At 38.1% G+C, this 14,240-nt stretch overlaps 1 protein-coding gene across 3 annotated transcripts in view; it reads right to left on the reverse strand.

Moving 5' to 3' along the window:
• Positions 1-14,240, reverse strand: part of stx8 (syntaxin 8) — a 177,413-nt gene that overhangs the window by 126,567 nt on the left and 36,606 nt on the right. For all 3 annotated transcript variants that reach the window (XM_072483332.1, XM_072483331.1, XM_072483333.1), the window contains exons 5-6: positions 7,272-7,396; positions 3,884-3,976 (exon numbers count right to left, since the gene is read on the reverse strand). In XM_072483332.1, coding sequence (XP_072339433.1) covers positions 3,884-3,976; positions 7,272-7,396 — 218 coding nt within the window. The remainder of the gene's footprint in view (positions 1-3,883; positions 3,977-7,271; positions 7,397-14,240) is intronic.

Genomic DNA, 14,240 nt, shown 5'->3' on the forward strand with positions numbered 1-14,240 from the left:
ATGTTACTCCTCCATTCAAACAAAGTGGCTTATTTTGGAAAGTACCTGGCTTCATTGACTCGGAGTTGCACAGGCAAATGCTGACTTTAACTAACTTTGTACTACGGGTGAAGCAATCAGGTACAAGAAACGAGAGGGGACTGCACACCCTATCATTACTGTCACTCAACTTACAGACTCACAAAATAAATAAACTGGCATCCTATCAACTGTCAATTGTGTCATATCAAAAGGATAGCAATATAATTTTACACAGCAATTCAAAACAAGGATAGAGAGATATGCTAATTGTGAGCCCAAGACTGTACGATTTCTGGACCGGTGGACCGTCTGGCAATTCCGTTTGCTTCCGAAATAGTTTTCTGTGAAATCCTAATATTGCACTATGTACGGGTTTACATTGATGCAGTGGAAAAGGAATGGTAGAAATAGAGCTTCAAGATATGGCTTGCAATTTTATTAAGTAATGCTTTCCATGCTTACGGTACTCAGACAGCACAATTCTGCTGAAACCCCACTGCAAATGAAATGGCTTGTGTTTTTTTAAATAATTATATAAATCTAATTTTACATCTGTTTTAATGAAACGAGAGGATTTTAAAAAAAAAACTACTTTTGGCACAAATGTCAAGAAGCAAATTTTCTTTGCAAATTACCTCATTACTTACAAATATTAGGGAAAACGCAGATGGCCTGTTGCTCAGCAACAAAGCAATCATGAACAATGAACAAAGCCTCAGCCCCTAATAGAACACAATAAACAGGTTAATGAAGCAGTGCCAATATGAAATTTCAAGAATGCAACAAAATCAGGTTTATTGCTAAATGGAAGCTGTTCACTGGCCCTGTGTGTTTGTGATCAGCAATGACATCATACTAGGAAACAAAGATTCTGCCAGATTCTAAACCAACTCATTTATTTCCTGAAAGTTAATCTCTACATAGTGTCTCAATGGATTTGGCATTTGCAAATGTCTGGCTGTGTCAATTAGAGTCTTATACATGCAAATGTCTGTCTTTCATTATATTCATTGCATTTGCCCGCAAACAACAATCTTGAACATATTCGAAGGTTTTACTCAACTTGCATATCAAATACTGCCCAAACGGGGTTCTAAATTTGTTTAAAAGGAAATACAGGCAGAAATCAAGTAAACAAAGTTTTAAAAAATATCTACCCTGGTGTACGTAACAAGTATAATTAATAATAATTAAGATGCAGTTCTTGTCACTTGCATTCAAACTGCTCATTAAATTTATTTTGGCATAAATCGTGTTCAAACACAATTAATAGTACACTGAAAAGCTCATGATTGAATATTTTCATTTAAAAAAAACTTATGTCTACCAAAAAGAAATATATTTTCCACCCGTTGATAGATAATAAACAGGTGAAAATCCAGTCTCTGGTCAGTACGTGGAGAACAAAAACACACCATAGTTATTCTGCGCAATGTTGATGGTGCAGTCGGCTGGAATAGCAACATCATTGAAACACTGACCCTCGGACCTCACTTTTTAATTGACCTTTTACTGTTTCTTTCAATGAGCACTGCAATATTGCTTTTCCTTATTAAAATGACCCTAAACAATTGTGCATCATGGTGTAATTTTATTATTCCTGTTATGGTATATGAACATGTAATAGCAAAACATTATTAGGACTAATGAGACTGAAAAAAATATGTCATCTTATAATTATGCAATAAATAATATATTTTGAGTCCACTAATTTTCTGTGATTAATCACCAAATTGAATTTTTATCCCATTGTATATTGTGGAAGTGACAATATTAGGATTTCAAAGGCTCAAATTAGAGAACTATAGTCATGTTTTTCTCTAAGTTGTAAATCAATAGCTTTGTTTTTCTCTTTGCAGCAATTCTCCAATCTTATTCCTTACTTTTAAAAAAGTGTTGTGAATGCACGGTAAGACGGTAGCAAATAGCCTGATAAAGGTGCAGATAAATAGGAGATATCTTTCAGTACCTGGTTGTCAGGAGGACACCGATTGGTTTCACAGTGCTAGGCAAATGGCATTGTAAGCACTGCAAGGTCTTTGGGAATGGCAGATGGGGTATTCTGAGATCTGGAAATTATGGAAGGGGGCAGTGGGATGGCAGAGCACAAGAAGGGGTTCACGGGTTTGATGTAATTGAAAAGCTGTATTGCGGATCGGGACGAATTGGTATCATGCGATACGGGAGATTTGGAAGGGAGTGTCAAGAGTTTGAGAGCATTGAGAATTGTGCTTTGAGTATCTGAGAGTAATGGGAGGGGAATGGTAGGACTTGGACCGAGCAGTCAGCATGCTGAAGTCCAGCATCATTGGATAAGGGGAGGGAAGTAGACTGAGTAAAAAGGCTACTGGGGGCATCGTGAAGATTGGGGCCATTGTTAAGGGACCTGGGCTGCACAAGTATTGGGAGGACTGTGGAGATAGTTTCCTCCTCAATCCACAGAAACATATCTGGGGAAGGAAGATCGGAGAGGGGCTGGTTTAGCACAGTGGACTAAACAGCTGGCTTGTAATGCAGACCAAGGCCAGCAGGGCGGGTTCAATTCCTGTACCAGCCTCCCCGAACAGGCGCCGGAATATAGAGATTAGGGGCTTTTCACAGTAACTTCATTGAAGCTACTTGTGACAATAAGTGATTATTATTATTTGACAATGTCGCAACACATAAATTGCTCCCACTTTCCCAAGAAATCTTTCTGGATGACAAAGCTGGTTTCAGTGCAGAAATGAAGAGGAATTCTTAACTCTTGAATGCTCACAAAGTGGCAACTACATTAAACATTATCTACACGCAAGTACTTTGTTGCCTGCGAAGCACTTTGGGAAAAGCCCAAATTCATGAAAGGACCTACAGACTAAGTCTTTCTTTTTTTTCAACTGGACCACAGTCAATCCACAACAGCATCACCTAATGGCAGAACAGATTGCCAGCTGAGGAACCTCTGTTTCTCAGGATGTTTGCATGCAGAATAAGTGCCTGCATAGGGATTTTGAATTATGAATGTTTTTTTTTAAGTGCCCAATTCTTTTTTTTTCCCCCAATTAAAGGGCAATTTAGCATGGCCAATTCATATACCCTACACATCTTTGGGTTGTAGGGGTGAGACACTCTGACACGGGGAGAAAATGCAATTTCCACGCCCACAAAATGACCTAGGGTCGGGATCGAACCCAGATCCTCGGTGCTGTGAGGCAGCAGTGCTAACCACTGTGCCACCGTACCGCCCTTGAATTATGAATGTTGGCATAAAAGATGAGATACAAATTTCTGACTAAGTAAACTTTTTGGAAACAATGTATATATTTCAATCATTGAATAATATTTAACATATAAATATTTTTATCACCACCTACAGTTGTAAGCTTGATGTTCTTAAAAACTTTAAGAATGCCATTATAAACTTTTCTGAGCACCCGCTACCTTTCACATGAACAGGGCTATTTATGCATGTAGGTGTAGCATTCTAGAACTTCAGCATGCTGTGCCACTGAGTGATAAGTCCCCGGAAAATGTCTATGACTCTTAATACAGTATGCTTCCAAATTCAGTCTTAAATGCAGAGACTGGTAGCTGTTCCGTAAAAAGGAAAGGAACTCAGAAAATTGGACACAACACATTTGAGGCTCTTCTTGTGAACTTCATGGAGAAGATTTCCAGAAAAATCCATGGCATGATGAGGCAATGAACAGGTGTTTTAAAAACAATATATTGTATTCTTAATTTTGACAATGACAACAGACATCATGAATGATAAAACACAACAAGAATGAACTGACTAGAAATGCAAGCTGGACTGATTTATCGTACAAGATATATGTTAGAACACTAATAAATACAATCTTTTACAATAGAAGAGTCTTACCGTTTTGTTCCTCTAATTCATTTCCAATATCTTGACCCATTTGTTTTTGTCTGGCTAACACGGTTGCCAAAGCATCCAAACCAGCATCTTGCTCTGAATTTAGAAAAAGCACAATAAAAGTCAAGTAAATTATCAACAAGGAAATTGATTGAACATTTTATTTCCTAAGATTCCGCTGAGAGTTTGGTCTTTTTCGTATTTAACAGCTTTAAAAAAAATAAAAGTAGCAATTTTAGTTTTTACTCATTCTTGGCCTCCCACACCGATAACTGTAAAGGCAGTCAACATAGGGGTTGGTTTAGCACAGTGGGCTAAACAGCTGGCTTGTAATGCAGAACAATGCCAGCAGCGCGGGTTCAATTCCTGTACAGGCCTCCCCGAACAGGTGCTGGAATGTAGCGACTAGGGGCTTTTCACAGTAACTTCATTGAAGCCTACTTGTGACAATAAGTGATTATTATTATTATTACAGATTCACAGTCTAGGTCACTTGTGCTCTAATCTTTTGCGAAATGTGTCATGTCATGACAGAGCAGGTCCTCTCTCTGCCCTGCACAGCTCTGGGGCCCAGAGCCAGTCACTGTCCTGAAATACTATGTTTAATGATCAATCTGAAGGTAATAACATTAAAAAGAAATACCCCAGCTCTGGCACGCAAACTTTGTAAAGTCTGCAATCCCAAGGCAGAAAACAAAAGATAATTTACACTTAATGTATTAATAACTATCAATACTGTCTTGGTTTAACACTTTCAAAGTATGCATCTAATAGAAATTGTGTAGCCATGGCTATTCAAAGTGATATGACTTTTAATTAAAATTCAATAACAAATAATTTGTTTAAAAATAAATGTAGAACATTCATGTTTCATTCCATTGCATCAGTGTCACAAAACTGACACCTTGGGACTAAAGTCGTGCTGGGTTTGAGACACTGTACTCTACCAGAATTCTGAAAGTTAGAATTTTTCTGAAGAGGTTTGGTACAACTGTGTGGTTAAATTCCACCAAATCCCATGGTTGGATTTGAACTTGTATCCCCTGGGCCTCTGGGTTACAAGTGCTGTGACATTATCACTATGTCACCGTCTTCCGGAGGATAAGGGCAGAAGATGCATACAAACACCACAACCTTCAAGTTCTTCTCCAAGCCCACACTGTGCTAACTTGGAATTATGTTCAGTGAAAATCCTGAACCTCCCATCTTAACAGCACTGTGAGTGCGCCCACACCAGATGGACTGTAGCAGTTCAAGAGGGCAACTCACTGCCACCTTTTCAAGGGTAAGTAGGGATGGACAACATATGATCACCTTGAAAACAATGCGTGCATCCCATGAAAGAATAAAAAAGGGGTTTCACAATTCTCCACATGTATTGTGTTTTGGACTACATTGATCATGGTTTTTCATTGGTATACATTTTGGCTATATTGTTTCACTTGGTATTTAATATTAAAGACAGGCTTGATGGTGCAATTTGAGTTCAATAAAAGTCTGGAATTAAGTCTAGTGATGGCCATGAAACCATTGCCAATTGTCGTAAAAACCCATCTGGTTCACTAATGTCCTTTAAGGAAGGAAATCTGCCATCCTTACCTGGTCTTGCCTACGTGTGACTCCAGAGCCACATCATTGTGGTTGACCCTTAACTGCCCTCTGAAACAGTCTGAGCAGGCCACGCAGTTCAACAGCAATTAGGAATGGGCAATAAATGCTGGCCCAGCCAGTGATGTCCACATTCCATGAAGAATTTAAAAAAGAGATGTAGCTGGTATAATTATTGAAAGAACTATTACTGCACAAAGCCTCTTTACATTTATTAGCCACACTGCCAGTAAACCTTCAAATGGACATCTCCTACAACAATGCAATCCAAACTGTAAACAACATTGAATAAGAGGGACAAACTGAAGAACTTTGACAGATAAAATTTCAGATTAAGGGTCATTGACAACTAGATGGTTGTGAATAATTGTGTAACTCCACTGAAAGTACCACTGTAACACCAGTTTGAGCCTGAATGTAGCAAACGTTGGCAGACCAACTTAAATTACCTGCTCCACACTAGCTTGAAATCCAAGAATAGCATAGTTCTATACATGCTTATTTAAACACAAGCACAGAATTGTACAGTATCCAACTGTGACTAATATTTAATGTTAGTAAAATTCCATTCATTTTTAACATTAAAACTTTAAATATGGTCCTGCAGAGTGCCGGAACACATTTTAAGACTTTAAGTCGGTTGAAGGTATGCTGCAATTGGTGTGGGACCAAAGCACTGAGACTACCTCAATTACACTTAGTCCCAACATTAAATTCCAAACTGACATTAGGCTGCAGTTATACTGTATATTTTGGATTACTGGGCACTATAAATTGTTCTAATGGTCATAACCAGCTCAATCGTTTCATGTATCTACCTAGATGCATGGCACTTGCACCTACCAGGTAATACAATCCAAATGCATTAGGTCAATGGAAGTCAAATTGGTCAGCTTCTTTGGAACCAGCTGTTATTGAATAAGCAGTTACTAAAGTATGTCAGTATTGAGATCTGCAACAGCTCATCATCATGAATGACTTCATTATTCTTGCAAATGAGTCAAATAGTCTGGAAACTAATTTTCCAAATGGTTTCCTTCAATTGTAATTAGTTTACCTAGAGCAGAATAAAACCTAAATCAGCTCTGTTAGTTATGAGCAATTATTCTTCTTGGCATACACAGATTTTGCTTTGCATAGTCATGCAGTGACATGCCTACTAAATGAATTTAGAACTCAAGTCAATTCAAAGCACGTAACACTTTGCTATGCATTTATAGTTTACAATCAATATGTGGCTTGAAAGTATTTATTACATTGGGCATGATTTTGCAAAGTTAATTTAATAATGGATAAAGGAAAAATCATTGTCTTGTACTAATCAATCATGTGTTGCCATGGCCTCATTACTTTCAAAAATAAGAACACAGGTATTGATTCTATAATTATAACAGGAATCACAAAATGAGTTTTAAATAAATACCATTTTCCAGTATTAGTAAGATAGTTTATAATTGAACTTAATGTTCATTGTTTAAAACCTATTATCATTTATATTCTTCATTATAGTGCTTGATTTATTGTATTGGATGTACGGCAAATTGAAAGTAAAAGCCATAAAACATTCAAATTATTGCCTAGATGTATTCTGCTATAAGGTTCATAGTTTCAAAACTCTCTTTCTTTGGGATGTCTTTCCAGTTAAAATTAACGAAGAAATCCATGCTTATGAACGTCCTTAATAACAGCAACCAAATCCGCAAAGGGGGCGTGGTATATTTTCAGAGCTTTCAAGCGAAACATTCATTATATGAACATGACCTTCCATGAAGATGGGCTTTACCTTGTATGATCCTCTGTTGCTGTTGTTTGATTTCACAAAAATCCAGCCCCTTAGTCTCCTCTGACTCTTCCGCTAACCAAGGGTTGGCAGGACCAGTCCTTTGATCCCCAGTCATAAGGCTAGACCTGAAAATCAAATCCAGTTTAAATTAAAGTTTGATTAATTATTTTAACTATCAGCACGGTGGTGCAGTGAGAAAATGTAACAAGGAGAATATGATGACAAACTGCAAAATAGCAAGAAGCAACCAGTTTGTAAATCAACCAATGTTGGTCAATTAATAGATCCAATAGTAATTTCAACTAAGGTATCATCAAATTGATTAATCTAATTTGGCTAAACAAAGAAAACCTGGTCACTAATTAATCATGTTAAAGGTTTTTAACTTATTAAGCAATCAAAAGTGAATCAAGATTCACTGGCAGTAATAGTAGATATTGTGGAACAATGCATTCAAACAAATATGCTTTAAATTATCCAAAGGGTACTGATAATTTTTAGTGAATGACCTACATTACCAAATAGTCTTAGTTCAAACCCACACATCTTCACAGTTTATTATGTACAAAGATTTGTAGTGCTTACAAAAAAGAATTTTAAACTCTATCTGTAGCCAAGTCTAGTGGCAATGGAAGCAGAAATTTCCCCAGTAACTCAGTCAGCGAATCAATGATTTCTGCTGGTTGTTTCTGAATGCAATAACATACCCATAGGCTAGTTAAATGCGAGTATTCACATCAACTGCAGAATATGGAAAATGGCTTCTCTGCAATTCTTCACAGGCAGACCCAGCAAGCAGAATTAGACTTAACATTTAAAGCAGTTGCCTGTACAAGCAAAGGTCCATTCATTACCCAGTGCACAGAAATTTAACTCTACATCACAGCAGAGAGAATTTTTTTCAAACAAGCTTTACTTCATTTTCTGCATTTTGCTTACCACTTGACATTGCAACAGAAAAAAAAAGGAAAGGCAAAACCCAAAATACACAAACTATGAGTAATTTGAAATGCTGGCAAACATATGCACGGTTCCTTGCTCCAGTATGTGTACCATAAATCCTAACAATATTTAGTCAATTTCAAGTTAAGGACGACATCCGATAATAAAGGCAATTAGCAGCAATCTGCATCACTGTCTATACCCGAACAACCTGCTACAAATCCATCGAAAATCACGACAAATATCACCTGATAACAGTAATCCTTATGACATGTTTGGTAACTGTTCTGTAGTAAACACCATTGTACTTCCTTTTTACTCTCTGATCTTACTACGCTTTGCTTTAGTGGTGTAAAGATTAAAGCTTATCCAATTAGCCTCCTGCTGATTTTGCCATGTTAATCACCTAAATCTTTGGAATGGTCACAGAGCAGTGGAGTGTGCAGATGATTTCTGATTTTTTTTGTGATCAGCTTTAACTAATTATAAGGCTTTGAGATTTTCTCAAATAGAAAAGACGAAAGGAATGGAATCAGAGAGCTGTGTCGCTGCCTAATAACCAGAGGCTAATCTTGCATGAACTATTGTTTCACTGCAAATTCTTTCCAGGAAAAAAAAGTTCCAAGTGCCTCTGATAACTCAACCGCAGCTTTTTCTGATACAGGCCACACATTAAGATTTACTGCTTCTTTACCAGATAAAAGACAACAGGGGTGCATCGGAACGACCTGATCATATGGCTACATTTGGCATAATTACAAAATGGAATTCTTTATAATGACTGCACTATATAAAAAATGTGAATAGCTAGTTTAAGTAAAAATAGGCAAAAATAAGCAACAGCTTTTAGCAAACAGATATAAGTTCAGTGAACAGTAGTAAAATGTAAGCTGTGAGTCATTATATCACCTCTCGTACTTGCTGATTTTCACAACAGTTGATGCTATATTTGTGATTAATTGAACAAAGGGTTCCACTAAATTAAATATTTGAGGTTCTGCCAATCCTTAAGCAAAATGAATTAATCTCCTAAAGTTCAATTTATTGGTTTAACTTTTGACAAATTTCCAGTTGTTCACCACATTCAGGGGCAACTCCAGATCAATCTTCAAATTAGTGCACTCTGTTTGGCTGCTGTTTGGCTGTATTTCTCCAGTTGTCTTTTACTACTGCATAAATTACACAGCACATTAAATAAACAATTCCACCACTTATTAATAATACAGCATCCTTAGCTGTAAGCTGCGTACGTTCAGGATAAGCATAATTATCCTTCATAATGGTCACTCGATAACAATCTGGAAAGGGATCTCTTCTTGCTTAGGCATCAACACAGATGAACAGTCAATCTTAAATCAGCAAACAGGATAATAATAATAATCTTTATTAGTGTCACAAGTAGGCTTACATTAACGCTGCAATGAAGTTACTGTCAAAATCCCCTAACGCCACACTATGGCGCTTGTTCGGGTACACAGAGGGAGAATTCAGAATGCCCAATTCACCTAATCTCGTCTTTCGGGACTTGTGGGAAGAAACCGGAGCACCCAGAGGAAGCCCACGCAGACATGGGGAGAACGTGCGGACTCCGCACAGACAATACTGTAATGTACTGACTTGAAAATTAAATATTTCACATGTCATTTTCGGGAAAATAACAGAGACCTTTACTGATTCCAGGTCCATAAGGGTATGAAGGGTTAACCTATCAAGGCATTGCTACAATAAGATTAGACCACTTGAATAACTCACTAATATACCATGAAACTAGCTCAGTAAAAGCTATTGAGCGATTAGTACGATTGGTTAGATCCAGACCTTTCACCTCTGGGATGTGGGCTCAATCTCAGCCCAGAATGATGGGATAAGTTTCTTTGCCTTCTTATTTGTAAGGGTAACTCTGTGAAATGAGTTTGGACAATGTTAATTCAGTCCACAGTAGATGTGGGTTTACAGCACAAGACTGCTCCCTATTTCAGCTAATTGGCAAACACATTTACACAACTGCATGGTTGATAAGATACTTTTGGTGCAGTAGGAGGGGTTCATCTGACTAAGGGTCTCAGGTCAATTAGAGGGGCAGAGTATCTTTACTCTGCATCTAACCATATGGCACCTGATGCGGAGGTTTTTGATACCAAGACTGGGTATATGAAATTAAAAGTGCTTCATTCACATTTATGAGCATAAAAAGTTACTATTAACAACCAAGGACTTTTTAAAGAAATACTAATCTGTTGCAATTATAACTTGTTTAAACAAAGCTACCACACAATGACTATTTCTAGTCACTCATACACACTAATCTGTTCTTCATCGTTGAACTGGAAGAACTCAGTTCTATTCCACTTTCTTGAAAGTGTTAACATAAACCTCTGTGAACATAAGGGGAAAAGATTTCCCTCGTGCATGTGGAGCAAAATCAAACAAGTTCTTTATAAATACATTATTATTTTGTTGGCGTAAATGTCCAAAGCAATTCTTCCCTTAATTCAGCATCACAACCAATGCTTATCCTTCTATCACTAACGCAATCAAGAATACTTGAGTTGTTAAATGTCACAACATTCTCATATCTCAATAATCATTCATCAGGGGCAACACGGTAGCATTGTGGATAGCACAATTGCTTCACAGCGCCAGGGTCCCAGGTTCGATTCCGGCTTGGGTCACTGTCTGTGCGGAGTTTGCACATCCTCCCAGTGTGTGCGTGGGTTTCCTCCGGGTGCTCCGGTTTCCTCCCACAGTCCAAAGATGTGCAGGTTAGGTGGATTGGCCATGATAAATTGCCCTTAGTGTCCAAAATTGCCCTTAGTGTTGGGTGGGGTTACTGGGTTATGGGGATCAGGTGGAGGTGTTGACCTTGGGTAGGGTGCTCTTTCCAAGAGCCGGTGCAGTCTCGATGGGCCGAATGGCCTCCTTCTGCACTGTAAATTCTATGTTAATCTATGTTAATTCAACAAAATCAACCAACAATTCTAGCTACATGCTCAGATAGAAGAGGGCTGAGTATCAATATGTATATCCATTTTTATATATTAAAAGCACCTGTCATTAACAGGACTGATGGTCGTCACGTTGTCCCCATGTCTGCATGGGTCTCCCCCCCACAACCCAAAGATGTGCAGGGTAGGTGGATTGGCCATGCTAAATTGCCCCTTAATTGGAAAAAAAATGAATTGGATACTTTAAAATGCAAAATAACCATCAGTACTTTAAAAAAAAAAAATTTAAAGGTTAATAGCAAGACAGGGTATTTAACATTAGCTAGAAGGTTAATTTGAATTATTAGGTTTATCCTGTTTGGCTGTTCTTTATGTCAAACACAGGCCATCCTTCATCAGCTTGCCTTCAAATTTAGGTGAAATGTTCTCACTGTGAAAAAGTGAACTATATTTGGGATTCAAGGAATATTTTGAAAAAACTTTGAAAATTGCATGAACACAGAACATGAAGTATTTGATGCGTTTAGTTTGTTCATGGAAATTTATGTTCCTTACAATAGGATTGAAGAAAGGGAAGGTTGATGGTGGGTATTTGCTGAAAGTGCTCGCGAACAGGTCAAAGGGAGCATCACTGGTAGTGTTTGCTCCATTTTCCTTCAAGGTTGCTGGAATCTGTTTCCCATCACTGGCCCGCATCACCCTCCAAATATGTCCCCAGCCCCTCCCCGCCTTTCCCAAGCCTTCCTTGACCACATACTTTTTCCCCATAAGATTTAGCAACCAAATCCCTGCTTCCAGGTTTGCCCTACTACTGTTGACAATTCCCAAGACTGCCTTCCCAATGCTTGCAGGTCTTAGGATCCTCCATTTCCAAAGCTCTTAGTTTCCATCTGTCCTCTCCTAGTGATCTTTACATCTAATTGTCACTGTTCCCTAAATGCTGTTCGCAATGCTTATATATCCCACAACATCTTACCTGATGCCCTCAGATGCAATGACTTTCTAAAAATCTATTTCCGGACCCAGCTGGTTCCCTTCTCAGTGCTTCCAAATTCTAGTGTGGCCCCAATGGTAAATCAGCATCTCTTATAACACTGCTTGGTGTGACATCTCTGTTATTATAAAGCTTGTGATTAACAAGAGCAACACCGTGGTAGGAGAATGTGTGTACCTCTCCCATACCAAAATGTGTGCACTTCCTGTATACAAAACATTACTTCATATTGTAATTTTTAGTCACACTTGTTAACGTTTTGCAATATAGATTTCTATTTCCATATTTATAATTGAGGTCACCCACCAATGGAAAAATAATAAAATTATAAAAACTTGCAGAATTACTCACTTCCTGTCTGGTACAATTCGGACAGTTTAAAACATGCAGAATTACTTGCTTCCTGTCTGGTACAATTCGGACAGTTTAATTCAAACTGCTATGTCATATTTTAAAAATTATAAACAAAACATAGGCAGACATTTGCAAGTATAGAAAAGTATTTCACAACAGAAAGCTCTTCAAGAGAACTAGTGTTTGTGCCTCCACCCTTTAGAGCAACTCATCTTTGAATGAATTCACATAGCGTTGATTTACAAGTAGTCTTTTATGACTTTCAAAGAACACATATTTAGCAGTGGGACAATACACTGTGCTTGATCTGGTATAATGTTTTTCTCGTCATAACAGAGCACATTCTTTGATTTAACAAGATCAGCACCATGGGAGATTAGGTGACAAAAAGAGCCCGTAACTTCCAGTGGAGTGGCAACTGAGTCAGATTGCCACTTGACTTGTAGTTTCTTACCTTGAATTCCAGCTGCTCCTCGCTTGCTTGATCTTCCAACTCAGTTGCGGGTAAGTAAGCCATGCACCCTTTTTTATGGCACTTGGTTGTAAACCAGCCAAGTTTAAAGGTCTTTGATTTGTGGGGGACTGAGTCAGATAGCTGAGAGTTAGGTCTGGACGTAGGGGCGGGGTGTCCCATCGGAGGTCACGGCTATAGTTATCCAGAAGTTAGAAGTGGCTTTAATTTTTCTGGTGATGTAACACAACTGGAAACATCTGTCGTTTGGGATTTCACATTTTCAGATGGTTCCAAGTGCAGGGAAATTGTCCTCAGAAGTTTGAACTACCCAGGCAATAGCTGTGTAATCCCGACTTGGGAACCTCTGGGGTGATTCGACAGCACATCTGGGTTACCTCCCAGACACACTGCCCCGGAGCTAGAAGGTGTATTTAGAGCATGTCAATCACGTCAAATGTTGTATTTCATCAGTACCTAATGGGTTGATATATCATTTACATAAAGCATGCTCAGTCAGAAGTGAAGTGATTAAAAATAAAATCAACAAATCTCAAGGAGGAATAAAATTTACCAGCTTGGCTGCTGTCTTAATTTATCACGAAGCATAAGCTTCAGATAAGGGGATCAAAAATGCACATACTCCTGGTGAGGTCTCACCATGGCTCTAGACAACTGCAGCAAGACATATTTGCTCCTGTACTCAAATTCCTTTGCGATGAAGGCCAACATACTATTTGCCTTCCTATAATTGCTTGCTGTACCCACATGCTAACTTTTCGTGACTCAGTTAGGAGTGTTATGAATGTAACTGTGGATTTGATTATCTTTATATAAAAACAAGGTATAACATGAATTTTTAAACTTTATCTGAAGCAAAAGACATGACAAATTATGTCAATATATTCAACATTATGCAACTTCAGGTTAGATAGATTCACTTGCAATGATCCTCTTCACCTCCTCACTTACATAAGTGTAAAGTCTGATTCACTATGAGGTATACCACAGCAGAACTGTCAGTTATGTAAAACAAGTTCCAATTTAGCACGAGAGCTGTATATATTGTAACGCTTCAAGTACCTTAATATTTATACAATTATCTAGAGTTCACTGAAAATACTGCTGTCCATATCCTATCCCACATCTCATTTTCTTTATCAATTACCCCATGGTTGCCGATCCACACTGGTCCCCAAAGCCCCAAATGTAAAATTCTTATTCTCATGTTTTCTCACCTCTATCTTTCTCTAAAATCCCCCTCCAGGCCTATAATTATAAGA

The sequence above is a fragment of the Scyliorhinus torazame genome, chromosome 18 (assembly GCF_047496885.1).
Source record: "Scyliorhinus torazame isolate Kashiwa2021f chromosome 18, sScyTor2.1, whole genome shotgun sequence".
NCBI lineage: Eukaryota > Metazoa > Chordata > Chondrichthyes > Carcharhiniformes > Scyliorhinidae > Scyliorhinus > Scyliorhinus torazame.